The sequence below is a fragment of the Sorex araneus genome, chromosome 9 (genome assembly GCF_027595985.1).
Source record: "Sorex araneus isolate mSorAra2 chromosome 9, mSorAra2.pri, whole genome shotgun sequence".
Taxonomy (NCBI): domain Eukaryota; kingdom Metazoa; phylum Chordata; class Mammalia; order Eulipotyphla; family Soricidae; genus Sorex; species Sorex araneus.
The window spans coordinates 57509817-57535484 of record NC_073310.1 but is presented as its reverse complement, the minus strand read 5'-3'; the positions used below and the strand labels follow the sequence as shown (position 1 = coordinate 57535484).

At 39.3% G+C, this 25668-nt stretch overlaps 1 protein-coding gene across 1 annotated transcript in view; it reads left to right on the top strand.

Moving 5' to 3' along the window:
* Window positions 1-25030, top strand: part of ARMC3 (armadillo repeat containing 3) — a 96168-nt gene extending 71138 nt beyond the window's left edge. The window contains exons 17-19 of the mRNA XM_055147221.1: window positions 11303-11500; window positions 20918-21080; window positions 24722-25030. Of these exons, the coding sequence (XP_055003196.1) occupies window positions 11303-11500; window positions 20918-21080; window positions 24722-24931 (571 nt within the window). The 3' untranslated portion in view covers window positions 24932-25030. The remainder of the gene's footprint in view (window positions 1-11302; window positions 11501-20917; window positions 21081-24721) is intronic.
* The last annotated feature ends 638 nt before the right edge of the window (window positions 25031-25668 follow it).

Below are 25668 nucleotides of genomic sequence, written 5' to 3'. Positions count from 1 at the left end.
AGGGGAATGGAGAGAAGATGTGGGAAGCAAGTGAGTCAATTATGTATGACATGGCGTCTGTGAACAAGGAAAGCAAAGAATGTTACTCTCTTTTTCCTAAGCATTATTAGCATGTACCATGTAAATTGAGATTCCTAAGTGAGAGATTCTCATCCAGTGACCAACAACCATATTAATTTTATGTCTGGAGATTTGGGTTCAAGACAAATTACTCCTAGGAGAGGTGTTGGATACATTATTTTTAATTTGTGCGGTTCCCTTTCTGCTTCTTCATAGGCTTCACTACTACCGGTGCCTCTCATGTGCCCTCTCCAACACTCTTCTAGAGTCACCGTTCTCTTCAGAAGAAACATTTTCTATACCAATTTGTGAAGTGTGTTATATGTTCTATCTGTATATGTTCTTTTATTTTGTTTTATTTTGGGGATATACCCAGTAATTCTCTAGGGTCATTTCTGGCTTAGCATTTGGGAAACACTCCTGGAGGGCTCGGTAGACAATATGGGATACTGGGGATCAAACTTTGTACACTTGGTCACGTGCAAGTGCCCTACTTGCTGTACTATTGCTCTGGACCCAGCTATCTGTATATGCTCTCTATGTACTGACTTTTCATTCGTTTTGGTAAATATTAGGCTGATTACATTGAATTCATTATATACATTTAAACACCTATTGTTTTCTGTCTCCTATTTCATATTCTTCCAATCTGCTTGTTTCTGGCTATTTTTATGTGTTTAAAGCATATGTCTTATTTCCACTGCTCAAATAATCTTGATCTCTACCACAGTGATTTCCTAAAACATTTTTGTTTTTAAAACAAACCCTCAAGTCCTCTTATTGTTATTTGTCGTTCTGGGTTGTTGCTTTTATTCTTTCACCATATCTTGGTTAAATGCAAAAATCTTTCAGAAATAGGTATTGTCTCTTAGTTATTTTTTTAAAAAAATTGAGATAGCATTAGTTTGCATAATGGTGTGTGATTTTGCTTTGGGTTTTTGTTTCATTTTTCTCTTTGTTATTGTGGTTCTTGTGGTGCCTACGGGTGACACACTTTTATGGTGTTAGGGATCACAATGACAGTGCCACTAGGGTTGCATTCAGTAATGTGGAGAGGTGCTGGAGATCAGATTCATATTCTCACATGTTTGAGGCATTATACATTCTACCACTAAGCCACAAACCCCAGACCCACAACTGTATGTATTTTAGGGGCACAATTTCAAGCTTCTTTAGAGCATATATTACTACACCACACCCACCAGCCCTTCACCCCAGTCCCTGGAACCCCTCTCACCTTTAATTCCCACTTCATTTCTGGTAACCTCAGTTCCATGGTCGAAGCCCACATATTTATTTACATTGGTTTCTTTTCTGTTCCTATACTTTGCTTCTTTGTATACCAGGTCCACATGTGATCGTCTGGAATTGTCTTTCTCCTTCTGTTTTACAACCCATCCAATTTCATACATGTAGTCTCAAAGAGCAAGATTGTGCTATTTCTTTTTTTTAAGTAGATAAATAACTTTATTTGAATTCTAGTCTATTTTTGATATTTTCTTAAATATTAGGCTTCGAGAATTACAAAAGAAATATGAGATTGTTTTAACATATCAGTTTCACTAGGAAGAATTTGGATCTCAAATAATCAAGAAACTATTTATTTTTATTTATTGAATCACCGTGAGGACAGTTACAAAGCTTTCAAGTTTGTCTCGGTCATACAATGATCAAACACCCATCCCTTTACCAGTGCACATTATCCACCACCAAAACCCCCAGTATACCCCCCAGCCCACTCCTCCCCCTGCCTGTGTGGCAAATAATTTCCACTTCACTATCTCTCTACTTTGATTACATTCAATATTTCGACAAGAGACCCACCATTATTATTTGGAATTTTCACCAACAATTAGACTTGCTGAAAAGGCATCAGTATATACTTTGTTTTCTATTGCTGATTATAAAGAGTATATGATGTCGCATGGCTGCAATAGTGGCTGCACAATTTTGGATTTCTGATATTTTAGTAAGTCGGGAGCCGTTTGTGGGCAGCAACTTGGGCCTCGTTGTGGCACGGAGAAGGGTCGATTCCACCCACCCATCCCGTGAGGCCCCTGTGTCTGGTCATTGCATCTCATACCTGGTTGTCATCTGGACTGTGCATTAAACTATGGCGCCATGCCACCCCGGGTGGGGAAAGGTGTTTATCCCTTCTACCCTTCCCCCCACTCCAGCAGTGCAGTGGCTGCCATCTTTTAGAGCCTGTTGGACAGTCAGATTTTATTATTTCTTATACCTGAACAGTAGGATTCTATTGTGTATGTTGACAATAATTTCTTTACCCACTTTCTGTCATTGAATATTCGGTTGTCCTAGATCTTGTGGGATACCTGAAGATACCCTCCCACCTTCCTGAATTTATTCACCTTTCAAAAAGTAATGTGCACCTACTAGAGACCAGAAATAATTGTTTTGGTGTTGAAGATAAAGAAGTAAACAAAATAACCCTCTGTCTTCAAATAACTTACTAGTGGGGAGATAGAAAACAAACCAAACACACCACACACACACACACACACACACACACACACGTGTTTACACACTGTGTTCTTCTAAGCTCAGAATAATTCCTATCCTGATTTGTACAACAATCCCTCCTCATCCTTTTAGAATAAATCAGGTAGAAGAGAATACCCAATGGGAATAGATTTTTTCCAATACAGAATTCTATCCATTTTTTCTTCATCACTAATGTGGAACTTATCAAATATTTCCTAGTATTATAATTACTTTTCACAAACCCAAATCTAAACAGAAATACCAAGAGGGCCGGGTTTATGATTTATGTTTCTCCCATCAGGTTTACCCTATAACTTCTAACTATTTAAGTAGTTGATGGTATCAAAAAAGAAGCAGGATAATATTACACTTTGAAAATGTCAGCACACAATTTGAAGCCATATAAATTCCTCTATCTGCTCACCCACTCAGCCCATCTAGATGCATAGAAAATATCCATATTGATTTGGGTCTCCACCATACATCTGTTTTCTGAGCTGGTTTTGTTAAAGTCCCTCAAGAAAGGAAAACAGTTCTGCTCTTTAATCACATACTGAGGTTCTTCCTGAGGATTAATTTTGCAGGAGTTAATTTTACCACTTCCGAGCTCTTGTTTCCCTATTTAAAAATGAAAGTCCTTATTAACACAACTTGGCAACCTTCATGGGAAAGAAGTCCAAATAAAACAGTTCTATTTACAGCAGCAGGAGACTACATTGAGGAGTTTCAGTCAATTATCTCTTTTTAATCAGCTTGATGCATTTATCCCAGTGCACTGGATAGCATCTTCCAGAGGCCAAATGACTCTCCTTACTTCAGACAACACTTTCAATGGAAAATACAGCTGCTTTATTTTGTAGATGGGTCTGTCTAATCACAGTTCTCCAATCTTATGAAGCTATCTCTAATTTTAGCTAATCTATGCTTCCCACTATTTTACTTGACCTTTCTAATATTGGTTCGTAATTCACCCAAGTTTTAGTATTTATGGGAAGCTGTTCAATTTCTTTATGATATGAGATAGGAAATAGGCATTATTGTTTAAATATTTTTATCACTATAGATCCATTTAAATATATTATTTGAGTCTATTTAACTAAAGTAAATGTAATATTGAGTTATAAAATATAAAGCATTTAATATTTGTGGTACATATAGTTTTGTGTAATTCTCCAGTAGCTACTGATAGAATGGTTTTTCTATATTTTTCCTCTCAAAATGCAGAAAAAGCTCAAATGGACTTCAGTCATTTCCCCTTCCATCTTATGCTTCAAGTAATATTGAGAGATAATTCTCAGACCAGGGAATGGATCAAAGTGCTAGAGCATATGGTCTGCATGTATGAAGCCTGAATTCAACCCCAAAACACTACATGGTCCCCAAAATATTACTGGGAGTAGCTCCTGAGCACTGCCAATTTGACTCCCTCAAAAAATTAAGATAGTTCTTACCCTATATTGCTGCGAGACAGAATATGGAACAGTATTCTGCATTCTTGTGAATCCATAACTTAGGAGAGAGAGAGATGCCTGTCATAGAGGAGGCAGACTGAGTTGGGGACAGTAGCAGGAGGGAAACTGGGGACATTGGTGATGGGAAATATGCAGAGGCTGAGTGAAGGGTGTTGGAACACTGCATGACTGAAACCCAATCATTAACAGCTTTGTAACTGTGTATTTCATGTTGTTTCAATTTAAAAAAATTTTTTCAACCACTGAGGAAGGAAATCCAAGAATCACCAAATAAGTCAAGAGATGTTCACTTATGTTCAGAAATTAGAAAACTTAACATGAAAAAAGACCATTTTTACTCAAGTAATCTATAGAGTTTATAAGATTCCATTAAAATTCCAGTTAAAATTTCTATTAATATAGACATGCTCTTATGAAAAGATAAATAAATGATGGTATACAAAAGATTCTCTAAAAGAATACAATTGACCCCATGGTGATTCACTAATAAAAATTTAAAAAAAATAAGAATACAATTGAAAGAATTACTCAACTTTGGAGCCAGAGAGATAGTACAGTGGATAGGGCACTAGCTTTGCACACAACTGACTAATGTTTGATCCCCAGCACCCCATACAGTCCCCAAAGCTTAGCAGGAGTGATCCCTGAACTCAGGCCAGAAGTGAGCCCTGAGGGCTGCTGGGTGTGGCCTCAAAACCAGAAGAGGAGAGGAAGAGAGGAAGGAAGAGGAGGAGGTGGAGAAAAAGAACTACTTGATCTGATTTTATGACTTATTTATAAAGTTGCAATAGTGAATATAGTACAGTACTTCTTTAAAAGAATAGAAAGGTTTATTGGAAAGTAGAAGCGAAGGGAAAAAAAACCAGCTGGGGAGGAACTGTAGGACTAAATATAGTACAGTATTTATGGATGATAAACAGACATATTAATAAACAGAATAGAGTCCAATATTAAATTATGTTTAATTTATGCACATGGAATTTTAATTAAAAATTATCTGGAATCATTATAGATTCAATAGTTGTTCTAACAATATAGAGAATCCATGTACCCATAGTCTAGTTTCCCCCAGTGGTTGTGTGTTGAAAACTATAGTATGATCACAAAAGGAATACAATTTTATTTATGTTTCCTCAGTTTTTATGTTTGTGAATTTAATTCCATACAATATTATCACACATGTACATTTGTGTACATATGATTATATGTAGGGTGATAAGGAGTTATGTCTCAAGTATCATTGATGTCTAACTGATCCAGCATCATTTGGTCGAATTGCTTTTGCCCATTTGTGAAAAACTCAGTTAAGCTTAGTTTTGTAAACCTATTTCTAAATCTTCTGTTCTCTTACATTAATTCGAATATCTCCATAACTAACATACCAGTCACTCTAGATTACCATAGCTGTTATATAGTGAGTCTTTGTACCAAGAAACATGCTACTTCTTATTTGATCCTTTGTTAAAATTTATTTAGATAGGGGCGGAGCGATAGCACAGCGGGTAGGGTGTTTGCCTTGCATGCGGCCGACCCAGGTTCGATCCCCGGCATCCCATATGGTCCCCCAAGCACCGCCAGGAGTAATTCCTGAGGAGTGCAAAGCCAGGAGTAACCCCTGAGCATCGCTGGGTGTGACCCAAAAAGAAAAAAAAATTTATTTAGATAATTCCGGGATCATACTCTCCCCACATAACACATGTCTACAGAAACCTTTGCTCAGGTTTCAATAGGAATTGCATTAAGTAAACATATGATTTGAGCAAGAATTGGCATCTTTAGTATGTAGCATCTTTAAATATTGGAAACAGTACCTCATTGTTTATTTAGGGTCTTCCTTGACTGCTTTAAACAGCATTTTTTAATATTCAGTACTCAGAAATTCAGAAATCTTATACATGTTTTAAAAGATTTTTTTTCTTTTTGGGTCACACCCAGCGATGCACAGGGCTTACTCCTGGCTCTGCACTCAGGAATTACCCCTGGCGGTGCTCAGGGGACCATATGGGGTGCTGGGAATCGAACCTGGGTCGGCCGAATGCAAGGCAAACACCCTACCTGCTGTGCTATTGTTCCAGCCCCTGTTTTGCAAAGTTTTTAGGATTTCATTTTCTTTGGAACAATTGTAAGTATTCTGTTTTGAAATTATTTTCTTTATTTTTCACTTGTTCATTGTTACTTGGAGAAACATAACTGATTTCTGTGTTGAGCTTATATAATTGAGATCTTGATGAACACACTTTTTACATTGAGGATTTTTGCTCTTGTTTTATTTCTTGGGATATCCTTCATGAACAACTGTGTATAGGTGTTGTCTTTAACTTTCAATCTTTTATTTTTGCTGTATTTGGGAATGAATTTCTTTGATTTACTTTGCTTTGTAAAATTCTTCACTGTGTAGACCAACATTGACCAAAGTGATTGATATTACTTGTGGGGGACAGACACTGGAAATACCCATGGAGGCAGCAATAGCTGGATGCAATTTGAAGTGGAGGTTACTATCTGTTTTAAAAAGGGAGATTGGGGGCACTAAGTAGTTTTGTTTTTGAAAAGGGGGTATTAGGTCAAATAAATCTGGGAATCTTTACTCTGTGTCTTTAACCATTTGAGAAAGCCAGTTGAACTCTAATTCATTCAATATTTTACTTCATCCCGTATCTCTTCTAGGTTTTTGATGACATGAATATTAGATCTCTCTTGCAGTACTATAGATGCTTGAATATTCTCCAGTGGCCCATTCAATGTTTTGTTCTCTGTGTTACTTGGATTTGGACAATTTTGGGGGTACTTTTCTCCATTATCTCCATTATGCTAGTAATTTGAGGAATTATGAGGGCTTTAAATTATTTTTAACTATTGTGTTTCTCAGCTTGAAATTTGGTTTCTTATCTTCTATATCTAAAGCTTCCTAACTTCCTATTCATAGCTGGAGCATTTGACCTTATAGCACTTTATACAAGTTATCTTGGCTTCACTGTGAATTGAGTGTCTTTTTCCCCTGAACTGAGATTTCCTTAGCATATGATTTTCTTCATATGCTAAATAGATTGTAATACTAAATCATGAATCCTACAGGCCTTATTTACAGACTGTGTAGACATTCTAAGAATGTTTCTATTTTTTGACCCAGTTGGTATCAGTTTTCAAATTCCAACGTGTGTTCTTGGGTTGGAATTTAAAAATTCCGCTGTCCACTTTGCAGTGCTTTTGTGGATCATTTCTGCACATGTGTCCACATCTGTCCAATTTGAAACTTGATGGTCTGTCTCAAGTTCTCACAATCTTGGACATAGTATTTGCAGTCAGAACTATGAATGTGTGGCCTAGGAGAAAGTGTAGGAACTCATAAACAAGTTTGCAGGGCTGCTTTCCTGGGATCCCCTCTCTCCAGGCTGCCCTTATTTTTTCCGGTTCCTTGAGCTTTTGACTCCCAGGACAGACAACTTTATTCAGCATGCCCTTCCCTGCTCTTGCCTGGACCTATACCCTCGTGTACAGGCAAAAGCTAGAGTAGTTTTTTGTAGAGTATGCAACAGTTTTAGGTTCCTTTGGGAATCCAATGTCACCAGAGCTCTCACAGGATTCCTCAGAGGCTGTATCACTAGAGAATGGAGAAACACAACTCAGAACAAAACAAAACTTCCTCCATATTTCCTCTTTGCTGTCTCTCAAGGGGCTTCTTTGTTAGTTCTCTGTGCTAAAGCCCACTTGTAGGTTTTGGACTAGGTTTTAGTTCAGCATTGCATATAGGGGGAAAAAATAGCACGTAAACTCATCTTCAGTTGAGTAGCAGTTCAAATCAGTCTTTATAGAACTTCTGGCTATTTACTTTCCAGAATCTTCAAGTCCCTTTTGCATATACCTTGTTCAGGTTTTAGGACTCCCTTTCTTTATTCCTTCCTTCCTTCCTTCCTTCCTTCCTTCCTTCCTTCCTTCCTTCCTTCCTTCCTTCCTTCCTTCCTTCCTTCCTTCCTTCCTTCCTTCCTTCCTTCCTTCCTTCCTTCCTTCCTTTCCTCCCTCCCTCCCTCCCTCCCTCCCTCCCTCCCTCCCTCCCTCCCTCCCTCCTTCCTTCCTTCCTTCCTTCCTTCCTTCCTTCCTTCCTTCCTTCCTTCCTTCCTTCCTTCCTTCCTTCCTTCCTTCCTTCCTTCCTTCCTTCCTTTTGCTTTTTGGGTCACACCCCAGCGATGCTCAGGGGCTACTCCTCGCTCTGCACTCAGGGATTACTCCTGGCAGTGCTTAGGAAACCACATGGGATGCTGGGGAATGAACCCCGGTTGGCCGCATGCAAGGCAAATTCCCTACCCGATGTAGTATTACTCTGGCCCTTTTTAGGACTTTCTTTGATAACAGGACCAATATGCTTGCTTGGTGCTACCTGGAATGTGAATCCAGGTTCTTGTTTTTATTCAATTCATTAATTCAGGAAGGATTCAGTGAAATATTAATACTGGTTCAAAGAACATTTGAGGAGCAAGGAAGTTATATCCAATTTAAACCAGGAACTTAGAAAAAGATTGCTGATTTACTTAAAAGCACTGGTAAATATTCTACAGGATAATAAACTGTAATTTGGGGGAATATCTTTTCCATTTTAACGTTGAAGACTTGCTTCTATACCAGACACCAATCTTTGCTAACTGCAACTATCCTACTTCTGGAATTTTTAATAATAATACCTCCTATTTAAGCAATATTTTTTATAATTTAGTAAGTACATAACATTTCCCCTAAGTAGAGAACTAAGTTTATTTGAATATATAAACTTCAGATGTCCTGAAAAAGTAAGAATAATGTACCATCTATATTTGTTGCCATGCTTTGAGTAAATCTTCTTTTTGGTTGTTGCTATTTTTGTACCACATCTGCCAATGGCTCTGCTGTCAGAGGTCACTCCTGTTAGGCTCAGAAAAACATATGTAGTGCAGGGATTTAACTCCAGTTGGCCACATGCAAGACAAACACCCTAACCACTATACTATCACTCTGCCCCAGTTTGGGTTAAATATTTTTAATGTAATGATAGAACTAAATACCCAAACCACAGAGTTAACAACACTGAAATCATGAGACAGGAACTTAAACCACCAAACTAAAAGAGGCGCCGACAAGCAAGCAGGCTGGGGGTGGGAGGGCAGGCAAAGGGACCCTGGTAGAGGGAAGTCGACAACGGCTGCTGAATCAGTGCTGAAACATTGTATGTCTAAAATCCAACTATGAATAACTTTGTAAATCATGGTGCTTTAATAAAACAAAGAAAAATGTTTTCAATTACACCTGAGCAAATATGGGTTACAAAGGTGTCCATGTAAAGCCTACAAAATCACTAACAAAACTGCTTCATGCACCCAATTTCCCTTTTTCAAACAGATAGCAGTCCCCACCCCCAAAAAACTGTGGTTTTGTGAACCACAGTGTCAAAATCCCTCCACCGGGGTCCTTATGTCACCTCTAGTCTACCTCTTCCTTTTCCATCCATCCCCAATAACCTCCTTCCCTTAGTCAAAATCCAAGGGCGTTATATTAGACTATTAAATTATATTACATTATTTTTTATTTTATCTATTGCCTTTTTCTGTTTCTTTAGATACCATACATGAGAGAAGCCATCGGGCATTTTTATTTCTTCTTTTGACTTATTTTACTTAATATTATTCTCGTCTAGTTTTACACTGTAGCAAAAGATCAGATTCCATCTTTTCTTATAACTGTGTAAGATTTCATTCTGTATTCATAGCACAACCTCTTTGGCAATTTTTCTTTTAAAAAAAAAAGGAAGAAGAAAGAAAGATCTAAATCCAGTTGTCTCAACTGAAACCAGAGATTACATAAGACTGGCACAGGCCCTGGAATGGGGTGGGGACAACCTTTGTTTTTTTTTCAATTCAAAAAATATTGTAAAGTCATACCCTCGACCCACCCTCAGCATCCTGCCATAACAGCAGTGAAGAATTTGGGCCGCTCCAGCAGGCACTGCCGGCTGGAGATTGCTCCGGAACCCAGACCAGGCCAACAACACCAGGGGACCAGACGGAGAAGGTACAGCTGGCACGCTTTCTCCTGATGGAGCCCCGGCGACACTGAGCAGCTACTAACACAGCTCCGGTGTGTGGGAATGGGACACCTCCAAACCGCGCAGCTGCTTATGCGGCCGCGCCACCTTTCCTGATAAACAAAATATATGCTCAGGAATGGTGCTGCCACCCCTGGGTGTCCATTATCCTAGAGGCACAGAAACCAATCTCAGAACGCAGCGGCTGCTGGCAATTATAATCCTTTTGGTACCAGCAGCTCCTTGCAGAATATCTCCAGACTGAGAACTAAGGCACGGCCCCATGTCTGCCCTGGAGGGGAAAGGTTTTTCTCTCTTGCCTTTTCCTGGCTGGGGGGGGAAGGGCGTGGCGACCGCCATATTATGAGGACTACTAATGAGAGATACAAGCTCACAATGATCCAATTTTTGGAAGAAATTTCCCTGGACTTAGTTGCTAAAATACAGAAATCCAAAACCACGCAGCCACAATCGTGGCCTCATATCTCTCCACAGCAGGTCTGTCTCTAGTGGGGAACTCCTAATGATAATAATGAATTTTTTGTTGAAATATTGAATGTAACCAAAGTAAAGAGAAAGTAAAGTGAAATTTATCAGATACACAGGTTGGTCAGGGGAGGGATGGGAGGTATACTGGGGTTTTTTTGGTGGTGGAATTTGTGTTTCAGCATTGTATAACTGAGACTTAAGCCTGAAAGCATTGTAATTTTCCACATGGTGATTCAATAATAAAATTTTTTTAAAAAAATATTGTATTACATACTACTCTATGCCAGCAATTGTGAAGCCCTATTTTTATTACATTTTTTTTAAAACTGTGAGCAGTTAAATAATTTTAGCTTTAGAACTGCTTTACTGATGCTAGAGTGATAATACAATGGGTAGGGCGTTTGCCTTGCACATGACCAACTTGGGTTTGATCCCCAACACCCTGTATGGTCCCCTGAGCCCACAAGGAGTGATCTCTGAGTTCAGAGCCAAGAGTAACTCCTGAGCACATCCAAATGTGACCCAAAGATAAAGAACAAACAAAACCTGCTCTCTCGCACAGTTTAGAAATCCTCAAACTCAAACACTGTGAGTGAAAGACTGAAAACTTTAGGTGGTATGGTTGTTGAGGCACAAAATGCTGACTTTTTGTCTTGCTGTTCTGATGAACTCAAGAGTAGACAGTGCTTTTTCATTTCTGATTTTTATGGTGGTTGTTTTACTCTCGAAGGAAAGGCAGGGGGAAAAAAGAAGAGGAAAAAGTGAAGGAGGAGGAAGAGGTCCCGGCAACACCAAAGTCAAATGAAGGAACAGCAGAGCGAGAATGGCATTTGCCCCCTGACCCTGACTTCTGCATTTACGTGTATGAAGTCACAAAATCCATACTCCCCATCATCAATATTAAGGACCAGATTGTGAGTCTTGCAAAGTAAGTTTACTATACGCATACAGCTATTTCTACATGTACACAAACTTTTTTGGTTGGGTGGGAGGGGGTGCATTAGTTTTAGACAAGCATTTATTATGATAAAAGAACTTTTTAACATACATTATCTCTGAGCAGAAAGGCAATGAATTCAAAAACATCCCCAGTTTCTATTTTCAGTCATTTTTGTGCCAGGAATCAGGACTAGTAGCTCGGACTTGTTTATTAAAGAACAATGCCAACCCATCCAGAAGCTGCGTGGTCAGCCCGACACCGATCCTTTGACTTCCACAGGCAAGTTCTATGTGCTGCAGCTGCAAATCTCACCTTTTGGCCTCTGCCTTCTGTTTCGGGCTGGCTGGCCAAACCTTTTTAAGTTCTCAGAAGTCTGAGGTAAAGAAGACAGTCAATCAAAGTAATCTGAAGTTGTGATTGGCTCTATAATAATCCCAGGACATAGAGATTAACTCATGCATAAAGTTATTATTAAGATATTTCCTATTAAGACTTTGACTGAGTACCAGAGAATGGACTGCCAAGGACCCATATGACTTTCTTTTAATGGTTATTTTGACCAGTATGCCATTGTTTCTAGCAAGTGCAGTCCTGGAAAAGAAGAAACAAAAATGGATATATATATATATATATGTATATACACATACATACATATATATGCACACACACATAGCATACACACATATATATGCATATATGTGTGTATATATACACACATCATACTGCCCTCGGTGATGTGTAATCCCATCAATGGCCAACATCTAGAGACTATAAAACCAAACTCCCGGAAGAGAGCGACGAAGAGTCTCTTGCCCCTGTACCTGGCTGTCTTCACCGGGGCTCCTCGGAGAGGGTGGGTTGCATTTCCCTCCGAGTCCCGAGCAGAGCCTCGACAGTTGAAGACCTCTGGAACCCACCCACAGTCATGCTCAAGGCCACTCTCCACACACTCAGATAAGCCTCATGCATGAAGGTACTGGCAGAGGAACCCAGGTGTACAGGGCGCGGGGCTGAGATCTCCAAGGCCGCTCAGATTGGATTGGACTTCTTCCACCCAGACCCCCATTTTCCAGTAGCTAGGCAGTCACACCCACAAACTGTCTCCACAGACCTGTAATCCCATCAATGGCCAACATCCAGAGACTATAAAACCAAATTCTGAACATCTAACAGCCTAGTTCTCTCTCTTGGAGAACCTAACAAGCTACTGAAGGCTTATTGCCTGCACGGGAGAGCCTGGAAAGCTTCCCGTGGTGTACTCATATCCCAAATACAGTGACAGATATATACATACCTCTCAGAGAGCCCGGCAAGCTACCAAGAGTATCCCACCCACACGGCAGAGCCTGGCAAGCTACCTGTGGTGTATTCGACGTGCCAAAAACAGTAACAATAGGTCTCATTCCCCTGACCTTGAAAGAGCCTCCAATCATTGTGAAAGACGAGTAAGGAGAGGCTGCTAAAATCTCAGGGCCGAGTGTAATAGAGACGTTATTGGTGCCTGCTCGAGTAAATCGACAAACAACTGGATGACATGATACAGTGATACACACATCATACACATAGATAGATAGATAGATAGATAGATAGATAGATAGATAGATAGATAGATAGATAGATAGATAGAGTAAAAGCTAAGTGTCTAAAAAATGGCTGGAAAAAATTAACATACTCTACAACCAGAAAAAAATCTTTTGGAAAATTATGCAGTTTGGGAAGGATCCACTAAGATTTCTTATCTGGATTTTATGATGCTGTAAGTGAAGTATGAACATATGGAAGAAATCATGTTCATTTTGACCTCATGCTATAGCAACTGTTAGGCTTCCTGTAGAGGTCTGTTGAGAGTCATTGTAAATATACATTTAGTTATGCTACGTTTTCTTCATAACTGGTTTAGTCATCTGCCATTTTGTAGTTTATGTACTAGCATGAAAATATCAGTGGAGAAAAATGACTTTGATTGTGAACAACTTTTAAATAATGGCTTTGTTGTGGGCTCTTGGACAAAAGAAATTAAGAATGTGAAAAATCAAAACTGATCTCATATGTGAACACATAAAGCATACAGCATAAAAAGATACAATATGTCAGTTATAGTTCTCTCATTTTGCTGGTTTCTTGGAGTAGAATAATTTCTATTTTCCTCAAAGCAAAAAGTATTAATAAATGAGTGCTTCTATTTTCTGATTTTTTCTAATTTTAGCCTTTGAGATGCTAGTAATTATCACATATCAGATATGAGAAAAAATTTAAATCTAGTTTTATAAAGGATTCTCTTATCTTGGTCATGTAGAATACCATCTACTGGGTATAATAATTTTTGTAGTTACAAATACTGCCGCCTTCTTAGATATAACTTGAGTGAAGTGATATATCTTGACCATGTGGATGCCATCTGCTGGATATAATAATTTTTGTACCTACAAACACTGCCTTTTCTTAGATGTGAACACTTGCCTTAAAGGTTTGACCACAACACAGTGAAAATTAAATTTTTGGCAAAAAAATATACTAAGCCTGTTAAGTACCTTGGAACTAGTTTTATCTCATTTGTATCAGAAGTAGTTAAAGTATCTTACCAGATTATTAGATCATTTGCTGACTGAATAATACAGCTATTACTTGACCTTTGTCCCTTTCCTTGTAACTCATGTGTTAGTGATGTCCTTTACTTTTTTTTTTATCAAACAGGTTAATGGAGTAAAAAAGATTAAATATATATTTATTTTAAGGAATATTTAAGGAATTACAGTTTGGTCATTAATTAATTAATTACCAAATTTTGAAAAAAATTGTGTAGAGCAATAGTTGGGTAGAAAGCTAAATGAAATGAGTTATCATTGGAAATAAAGAGATAAAATATATTTGCTTCAGTTAAGCAAGTATGTAACCTTTTTACAATTAAACATTTTTACATATGTCTGGTCTAATTTTATTGATGTCAATACGTAATAATCATTTATTCATGTTGTTATCAATCTTATTACGAATTTTAAATTATGAAACTTTGCCCAACAACTTTGATTTGATTTTATTTTTTTTTTTTGGGTCACACCCGACGATGCACAGGGGTTATTCCTGGCTCTTCACTCAGGAATTATCCCTGGCGGTGCTCAGGGGACCATATGGGATGCTGGGATTAGAACCCGGGTCGGCCGCGTGCAAGGCAAACGCCCTACCCGCTGTGCTATCGCTCCAGCCCCCACAACTTTGATTTTAAAATGAAACTAGGTACTGAAATAAAATTGACATTTCTAATATATATATATATATATATATATATATATATATATGTGTGTGTGTGTGTGTACATATATGCCTGTGCTGTTTCTCAACTAAAACATTAGAACCTTCAGTATAATCCTGAAGATGTTGTAAATGAATAAAAAGTTTGGAATTTAAATGATTCCTGCTGTAGATTGGGTCCTTAGAATTTTAAGCTTTCTATTGTGAGCTCATTGTAAACTCACAAGTTATTTCAAATTAATAAAACAAATCACTTTCCCCTGTTTTAATGTTCTAGGTCTGACATATCGTGGCTTGCTTTGCTAAAAAGTTGGAGCTGCTAACCATTCTAAGAGATGGTTATTTGGACAGACTCAGCACTCTCTAAGCCAGTGAAGTTGTCTTAATTAGAGCATTTAATCCGATTCCACTAAGAGAAGTTGGGGACTTGATAGTTTAAGGGATTAGGAATCACTAGAAATGGATTGTGATTCTTGCCTTCGTGATTGACATTAAGCAGTAAGTGAGCTACTGGATGGTGGAACAGCTGCGGTCTCTGTGGGAGCTTGGACCTACTCCAATAAAAGGGAGTTGCAGTCGTCAAACCTGGAGGTGACAACTGCAAGAAACACAGCCGCCAGATCATTGAAATCTTGTCAACCAGAACTGAAAGAAAACATTTCTGGCTACTGAAGTTTTCCTTGATGTCCTTGAGAAATGATGAGTCAGGCAGAATGCTGATTCAGCCTCATTGCATCATCTGTCAAGTTTCCTCATGCTTTGTCCCTATAAGAAATACTTTTTATAAGCAGCTCAGATAGAGAAGGGACCACCAAGTAAAGGGTGCTAGGAGGGCTGGTTCAGGATGGGAGATGTGGGCTGAAAGTAGACTATAACATGATGGCCACTTAATATCTCTACTGCAAACCACACACCCAAAAGGAGAGAGAGAGAACAAAAGGGAATGCCTTGCTGCAGAGACGGGATGGGGTGGGGGGAAGACGGGGTGTGGGTGGTGGGAGGGTTGCTCGGACCATTGGTGGTGGAAAATGGGCACTAGTGGAGGGGTGGGCACTCACCATTGTATGACTGAAACGCAAGCACAAAAGTTTGTGGGGGCTGGAGTGATAGAACAGAGGGTAGGGTGTTTGCCTTGCATGAGGCCAACTTGGGTTCGATTCCCAGCATCCCATATGATCCCCCAGCACCACCAAGAGTAATTTCTGAGTGCAGAGCCAGGAGTAACCCCTGTGCATCTCTGGGTGTGACCGCCCCCCAAAAAAGAAAGTTTGTAAGTCTGTAACTGTACCTCACAGTGATTCACTAATAAGAAAAAAATTTTAAAAAGAAATACTTTTTATGATTACCATTAATATTTTTCTAACTTGAGCTCACATCAGGCTAGAGATGTATTCCATGCCTTTGGTTCCTGAGCTTTTATTACAGTATACCCAGCTGGGTGAAACCATAGGTTGGTCCATCTACCAACCTCAAAAGATGAAAATCTCATCTTTCTAGCTTGACTTCGCAGCTCAAGATCTTAGAAGAGGACCAGCAAAAGGAACCCAAACCAGATCAAAGGAAATAAATAATAAAACTTAGAGCAAAAGTTAATGAAATGGAAACCCGAAAAACAATCCGAAAGATCAATGAAACAAAGAGCTGGTTCTTCGAGAAAATAATTAAGATTGATAAACCTCTAACAAGACTCACAGAGAAAGAGAGAGAGAAAACCCCAATAAACCGAATCAGAAATGAAAAGGGGGACATCACAACAGAAACCAAGGAGATTCAAAAGATCATCAGAGACTACTTTGAAAGTCTGTATGCCACAAAACAAGAGAACCTAAAAGAAATGGACGAATTCCTTGATTCCTACAATCTCCCAAGACTGAACCAAGAAGACTTGAAATACCTGAATAGGCCCATAAATATCAAGGAAATTGAAACTGTAATCAAAAGTCTTCCCAAAAACAAAAGCCCAGGTCCAGATGGATTCACTGGCAAATTCTTCCAAACATTTAAAGACTTGCTGCCAGTTCTCCTCAAGCTTTTCCAGGAAATTGAAAAGACAGGAACCCTCCTGAACAGTTTCTATGAGGCACATATCTCCCTAATACCAAAAGCAAATAAAGACACCACTAACAAAGAAAACTATAGACCAATATCCCTGATGAACACCGATGCGAAGATCCTCAACAAAATACTAGCAAATAGAATCCAACAACTCATCAAAAAGATCATACACCATGACCAAGTGGGATTCATCCCAGGGATGCAAGGATGGTTTAACATTCAGAAATCAATAAACATAATCCATCATATCAACAAAAATAAAGATAAAAATCATATGATCATATCAATAGATGCAGAGAAAGCATTTGACAAGATCCAAGATCCATTCATGATAAAAACTCTCACCAAAATGGGTTTTGGAGGAACTTTCCTCAAGATAGTCAAAGCCATCTACCACGAACCTATGGCAAGCATTATCATCAATGGGGAAAAACTAAGGGCCTTTCCTCTAAGATTACGCACAAGACCAGGATGCCCACTCTCACCACTTCTCTTTAATATAGTACTGGAAGTACTAGCAATAGCCATTAGGCAAGAAAAATATATTAAGAGGATTCAGATAGGAAAGGAAGAAATCAAGCTCTCACTATTCGCAGATGATATGATACTATATCTAGAGAAGCCTAAAAGCTCTAGTAAGAAACTCTTAGAAACAATTGACCTGTACAGTAAAGTCGCAGGCTATAAAATCAACACCCAAAAATCTATGGCCTTCCTATAATGCAAACAATGAGACAGAGGAAAGGGACATGAAAAAAGCAATCCCATTCACAATCATGTCCCAGAAAATCAAATAACTTGGGATCAGCTTAACTAAAGAAGTAAAGAACCTCTACAAAGAAAACTATAAAACACTACTCCATGAAATAAAAGAGGACATGAGGAAATGGAAACATATCCCCTGCTCATAGATAGGGAGAATGAACATCGTCAAAATGGCAATACTCCCCAAAGCATTATACAGATTTAACGCAATCCCTATAAGGATACCCATGACATTCTTCAAAAAAAATGGATCAAGCAATCCTGAAATTCATATGGAACAATAAACGCCCACAGGTAGCTAAAACAATTCTTGGGAAAAAGATGATGGGAAGCATCACCCTCCCCAACCTTAAAACTTTACTACAAATCGGTAACAATTAAAACAGCATGGTACTGGAACAAAGGCAGAGCCGCAGACCAATGGAACAGAGCGGAATATCTCTACACACAACCCCAAATGTATGATCATCTAATCTTTAATAAGGGGGCAAGAAATGTGAAGTGGAGCAAGGAAAGTCTCTTCAACAAATGGTGCTGGCATAACTGGACAACAACATGCAAAAGAATGGACTTAGACCTTGACCTGACACCATGCACAAAAATCAGATCAAAATGGATAAAAACCTCAACATCAGACCACAATCCATAAGGTACATCAAAGACAAGGTCAGCAAAACCCTTAACGATATTGAAGCTAAAGGTATCTTCAAATATGACACAGAACTAAGCAATCAAGTAGAAACAGAGATAAACAAATGGTACTATATTAAACTAAAAAGCTTCTGCACCGCAAAAGACACAGTGACCAGAATTCAAAGGCAATCTACAGAATGAAAAAGGATATTCACCCAATACCCATCTGATAAAGGGTTGATATCAAGGGTATATAAAGCACTGGTTGAACTCTACAAGAAGAAAACATCCAACCCCATCAGAAAATGGGCCAAAGAAATGAACAGAAACTTTCCCAAGGAAGAGATACAAATGGCCAAAAGGCACATCAAAAAATGCTCTGCATCACTAATCATCAGGGAGATGCATATCAAAACAACCATGAGATACCACCTCACACCACAGAGAATGGCACACATCCATAAGAACAAAAGCAACCGCTGTTGGAGAGGATGTGGGGAGAAGGGGACTCTTCTCCACTGCTGGTGGGAATGCTGACTGGTCCAGCCCTTTTGGAAAACAATATGGACGATTCTCAAAAAAGTAGAAATTGAGCTTCCATTTGATCCAGCAATACCACTTCTGGGAATATATCCTGGAGAAACAAAAAAGTATAGTCAAAATGACATCTGCACTTATATGTTCATCGCAGCACTGTTTACAATAGCCAGAAACTGGAAAAAAACCCGAGTGCCTGAGAACAGATGACTGGTTAAAGAAACTTTGGTACATCTATACAATGGAATACTATGCAGCAGTTAGAAAGGATGGAGTCATGAACTTTGCATATAAGTGGATCAACATGGAAAGTATCATGCTAAGTGAAATTAGCCAGAAAGAGAGGGACAGACATAGAAAGCTTGCACTCATCTGTGGAATATAGAACAACAGAGTAGGAGACTAATACCCAAGAATAGTAGTATATAATACCAGGAGGTTGGCTCCATAGCTTGGAAGCTGGCCTCACACACTGGGGGAAATTCATCCCGGATAGAGAGGGGAACACCAAGTAATATGTGATTGGAGATCCTGTGTGGGAAGGAGATGCATGCTGAAAGTAGACTAGAGACTGAACAAGATGACCACTCAATACCCCTATTTGGAACCACAACACCCAAAAGGAAAGAGAGATATCAAATTGGAATGCCCTGCCACAGAGGCGGGGTGGGGTGGGGGGATAGGACTGGGAGGGTGGGAGGGATACTGGTTTCATGGGTGGTGGAGAATGGACACTGGTGGAGGGATGGGCTCTTAAACATTGCATGAGGGAAAAACAAGCACTAAAATGTGTGAATCTGTAACTGTACCCGCACTGTGACTCACTAATTTAAAAAAAATAAATTAAAAAAAAAGAAAATCTCATCTTTTGCTTTGTTCTGTATACAACACAAAGAAATTCCTTCCCAGCAATGTGCACTGTGAGTCTTCAAGAGTGCTATGGCCTTACTTGACAAAGGATCCTTGCAAGTGTGTTTGCTATCTTCCTGAGAACAAAAAACCTGGGAGCAATTTTCAAGCATACAACCCATCCAACCTGATTCTTATACTGATTTTTCCTGTTTTCCTCTCTTTTTGAATTACAGCATTACCCAAGTACAGTTTATTTGTCTACACAAAATATACTATTGAAATACTATTGAAAAATAATATTTATGATTATTATATTAAAAATCTTTGCAAATACATGCACAGTATTTCCAAAAATATGCATTCATACCTATAAGATCTAGGAAGCATGAGTGCACACAGTATTGAAAAATAAATGCCGAGAGTATCCCGCCCGCACGAGCAAAGCCTGGCAAGCTACCCATGGTGTATTTGATATGCCAAAAACAGTAACGATAGGTCTCATTCCTCTGACCCTGAAAGACCCACCAATCGTTGGGAAAGACGAGTAAAGAGAGGCTGCTAAAATCTCAGGGCTGGGAGGAATAGAGACATTACTGGTGCCCGATAGAGTAAATCAACGAGAATGGGATGACAGTGATATAGTGGTACACAAAATATAAGACTAACAAAATTTAGGGGGCTGGAGCGATAGCACAGCGGGTAGGGTGTTTGCCTTGCACGCGGCCAACCCGAGTTCGAATCCCAGCATCCCATATGGTCCCCTGAGCACCGCCAGGGGTAATTCCTGAGTGCAGAGCCAGGAGTAACCCCTGTGCATCGCTAGGTGTGACCCAAAAAGAAAAAAAAAAGACTAACAAAATTTAAATAAAAGGCTTAAACTTGAAACTATTTGTAAGTTTAATGGGAAATTTTCTTTATGGTTATCTTTTCTCTTGAATTTAAACTCCTTAAAAGAAGGATCATATGAGAGTACAATATCTTGGACTTCAGATTAAAACTGTAAAAATACTTTTCTAGATAAACATTAAATTTTGAAACCGCATTGGTGTAAATTTAGTGTCATGTTGATATGTTTGTTTTTGGAAATATTGGGAAAATTAAAATTCATTTATTTTATGTCTTAAATGGAACTGTTATAATTTCATTTTATACCTGGTAGTTTAAATGCAGTAAGCATGTTAATTGAAATATAGTGAGTATATTTTTAAAATTAAAGCAAGTAGTATAAAAGGAAGAACAAAAGCAACTTAACAACACTTAAAGCTTCCAAACTGAAATGTGAAACTTGATTTGATCTTAATGTAATTGACACAGGTATGTGGCAGAAAAAATGGGTGGTAAAATTCCAAAAGAGAAGCTACAAGATTTCAGCTGGGAACTGCATATAAGTGAACTAAAATATCAGCTTAAATCCAACGTAGTCCCAATTGGACTGGTCAAGAAAGGATTCTTTTACCACCGAGCTTTGCTTTTTAAGGTATGTAAGCTGAATTTTGCCACTAGGAAAAGACGGTTTATCTGTATCATAATGGAGTGGATCAGTGGCTAGTGTTTAACTGGATAGTATTAAAGGTATACTAAATATATTTAAGTTTTGCATATATGTGTAGATACCTATATACTACATATATATTCATATCTATTAATCAGACTGCTAAACTCTATCCACTCAATGATTTTCTCATGTCTGCTATAGGCACGAGCTTCTTCTAGGATCTGGGAGTATAGATACTAAAGTTAATAGTCCCTTAATGCCAGGGGCACATAAACTAGATTTGTAGGCTATAAGGTGATGTCAGGGAAAGTTTTAGGGAAGCAAGTAAGAGCTTGTAGCATGAATATTGAAAGTTATATGGAATTTCAGCAGGTAAAGAAGGAAGACAATGACTGAAATGACAGTACAGCCAGTAGGGAGCTTGCCTTGCATTTGCCTGACCCATTCCCTAATATCACATGTAATCCCCATGAGTAACTCATAATACCACCATGTGTGTAACCCACCCAACTCCCCAAAAGAAGGAAGGCAAAAGGATTCTAGGCAAAGCAAGAACTATGTACAAAACAGCAGGTAAAGGAGTTAATGATGCTTCTGGAGAGATGTGGAGGTATTTGTTGGATATGAAGGGTTGCATTATGCTAAAGGCCCAGATCAGAAAGCATCTCATTGGCACTTACACCTCAAATCTGGGAGTAGGAAATGCAAGTCATTAGTGGAAGGCAATCACAAGCTTTTGAAGGACCATTCGGACAGCAGATCAGGGAATGAATTAGACCAGGGGCAAGACTGGAGACGGGAGGACTAATTGGAAGGTAACTGGAGTAAGATAATCCAGCCACAGTTACAAGACTGGGAAGGAGGGGATGAATTGAGCAGGGGTTATTACATATAGTTATAACATTTTATGTAGTTATATGTAACACATATAATTGAAAAAAGTTGGTGACTGGTCAGATGCAGTGTGAGAGATTGCATAAGAAGAACAAAATGATATCCGATCACTGTGGGTTGGGCAGCTGGGAACAAAGGCCCATTACTCACTGAGACATGGGAAGCTCTAGAGAAAGATCCAGTTTATGAGTGGTTTGATTTTTTGTTGTTGTTGTTGTTGGTGGTGGTGGTGGTGCTCCATTGCACCCAGTACCTGATGTGGAGTGTGCCCTGTGATCTATAGACTGAATGTACAAAATTCTTACTGTCTCCCAAACACTTATAAATATTACATCTACATGTCTCATGCCTTAGTTCTACATGAGTTCTATTTAAGTCCAGTGCCATTCTTTCCTCATATTTCTTGCTTTATCAATTTTTCCTTCTTCCTAAGTATATACTTAAGTATAGATCTATCTCCTTCCCTTTCATTCCTGTTACCATCATCACCATCTTTTAGCCTATGTTCTGGGCTATGACTGGTTAGTATAATTGTAGAGTTTCAGAAATACTAAAAGTTTAATGACAAAAAAGTCTGATACTTAGAGGACGAATTTATCCTATCTGAATTAAAAAGCTACTCTATCTTTCCTCCCATAGATACATATTTCTGATCAAAATGTTCGATCTTCTCAGCTGCTTGGCACACCGTCACTTCCCACTGGCATTTGCTCACTCTCAATAAGAATCACAGTGCCCGTTGCAAACTCAGTTTGTCACCTGTGTTTCTGACAGCACAGCTCTAAACAGGGGATTCCCATGAGCTTCCCTCTGCCTCAGATTGATTACATTGCCAAAGTGGCCCACAAAAACATTTATACTTATTATATTACATATTTATTCCAAAGGCTAGAACTCAGCAGAGCCAGATAGTATAAGTGCAAGGGCCAGGTATAGGGCAAAGGCACGGAGCTGTGATGTCTTCTCTGAGCAAGCCGTTCTCCCCAAATCTCTGCTTGCTCACCAACCCAGAAACTCTCCAGGGCCTCTTCTGTTCTTCTTTATAGCGACCTCTTACATGGCATGATTGGTTAAATCCCTGACTACTGGTGACTGTATTTAATATCCAGCCCCTCTCCCTTTCTGTAGGGCTAAAAGTTTTAGCCTCCCTCCAGTCACATGACTCATCCCCATTTTGTGACACCCTCTCAGACAGTCACATCACAAATAGAACAAAAGATACTTCTGTGGCACTTGTTGATTCAGAACACCCACGGGTTGTTTTTTTTTTTTTAATTTTATTGAGTCACCGTGAGAAAGTTACAAGCTTATAGACATGGAGAGTAACACCCACTGGTTTAAGAAGCTCGGGTGAAAAATGGGGATGAAGACTCAGAACATATTTTTTTTCTTTTTGGGCCACACCTGGCGGTGCACGGGGGTTACTCCTAGCTCATGCACTCAGGAATTACTCCTGGCGGTGCTCAGGGGACCATATGGGATGCTGGGAATCAACCCTGGTCAGCCTCATGCAAGGCAAATGCCCTACCCGCTGTGCTATTGCTCCAGCCCCTCAGAACATTTACATTTATATTATATGTGTATATTATATGTGTATTTATATTAAATACACATTTAATATAAATTTATATGTGTATTTATATTAAATGTGTATTTAATATAAATCACAATCTCACAGAATTCTGTACATTCATCTGTTGTGGTTCTATAGTTGGCTGTTGCAGGCACACTCAGACTAGACAGAAGAGAAGGCTTTACAATGCCAACCATGTCTCAAAGACCTTGGCCTACTGGCTCCTTGGTGCATTCGTTCCTTATTACAAGTCAGCAAGTTATACTCAAATATAAACCATTACAGACCATCACAACCACACCATTTTACCACATTTTTAGAGTACTTTGCTCTGCCCGAACTCCCAGCTCTAAGTACTTGACACCTATTAACCCCCTGCACCCTGGGACTAAGGTGGTTGTACTGTCATCACCTCATTTCACAGCAGAAGTAAAGGAAACACAGAGACTGAGTCACTTACTGGAGATGACAGCGTGTAGGAAGCAGCTGAGTCAAAATGCAAACCCAGGCAGACCGAGCTGGTTCTTATCCACCATAGTGTGGCTAAAATCTTTTCAGGTTATTTTGGAAAGGGGCTTTTTTCTTACCTTAAAAGCAGGACTCACTGGGGAGTCAGCTTGCAATGAACGTTTAAGTAAGCCTGGTGCATGTGGCTGCAGGCAGCCAAGAACACCCACTCAAAATTCTGCTCCATTGCCCCTGCCTACATCACACAGAATAAATCAGCCGAAAGTGGGGCCCCACCACTCAGCTCCCCTGCATATCACAACCCCCAGCAGCCGGAGCAGCCTGGGAAGATTGATAGGTACACCAGTGCCGCAAGCCTGTGGAGTAGCTTTGCTGCAATGTCCTTATCAATCTTGTGCTGATACAATGAGGAGGAATTGCCTGGAAAATGTCACTTCCCAGCAGGATCTACACAAAGATTCTGAGTAACACAGAATCTGGAGGAATGAGGGGCATTTTGTTGGCGTCTCTCACAAAGTGCCACATTCCACCCTCAACCCACAAGCTCCTTTCTGAGCACTTCTTTGCAAGACTTGCTTACTTCACCTCTGACCAAGGAAGGGTTTTACAGCTCAGCAGTTTTCTCCGCCCCTCTGGCTTCTTACTCTTGGTTGATCATGCCAATTTCCCCTCCCCCCGCCCCCAACAGGCTCTGGCAGATAGAATCGCTGTCGGCTGCTCTCTGGTTCGAGGGGAGTATGGCAGAGCTTGGAATGAAGTTAAGTTGATGAATGAATCGAGTAAGGGGAAGATCGGGGGTTTCCTGCCCCCTCACGAATACATAGTTGACCTAATGTTCTCTCCGGGAACACTGTTGAAGCTAAGAAGCAAAGAGGCAGATCTGTACAGGTATCTCTAAATTACCAAGCAAGAACAAGACAGCCTCAAACAAGCCGTCCGGACATGTGCATCCTGTGAATTTCCCCCATTGTTTTAATCTCTTTAAATAAAAAATATCAGAAAAGCACTCTCTGTCTAGAAATGGCTTAAACTCAGACATGTTTCCATTTTAGGTTTTTGGCAAGAGGTCGATCCATTTGCTAACTTTATGTCCCTCATGTAAAACTTATTACTGTCAGCATTAACTCACCCTACTGTGCCCACAGTGGCATCTTTGCCCTCAAGAAATCAGGTGTCAGGGTGCCAGTTGCTATGCCCAGGAAAGTTCACTGGCCTCAGGACCATCAATATTTATGTCCAGCATGTTTCAGGAAGTCTTGCCCAGACAAAGTTCCTTTTTCAGAAAGTGCCTCGGCCACCTAAGTCTCACTTTCAAAAAGTACGGTTACTGATAAATTTGAATGTTTATATATCTATTTTTAGGAGTGCAAATGCTTTCTGAAATTTTCCTAATATACTTGCCCGAGATAAAAATATTTCTAGCAAGTTTGTTCATAAGTTGTATTTGTCTTTGTCTTCTCTCTGTTGACTTAGAAATACATCTTCAGTTCCAAAACAATTTTGATTTACTTTGACAAATTTCATGCTGGGTCACAAAAGAAATATTTAAATTCCCATCACTTCAAGTCTTGTGGGGGAAAACCTGAAATACAGAAACAGAGAAAATCATTGCTGAGGTATTGTGTTTTCAGCCCT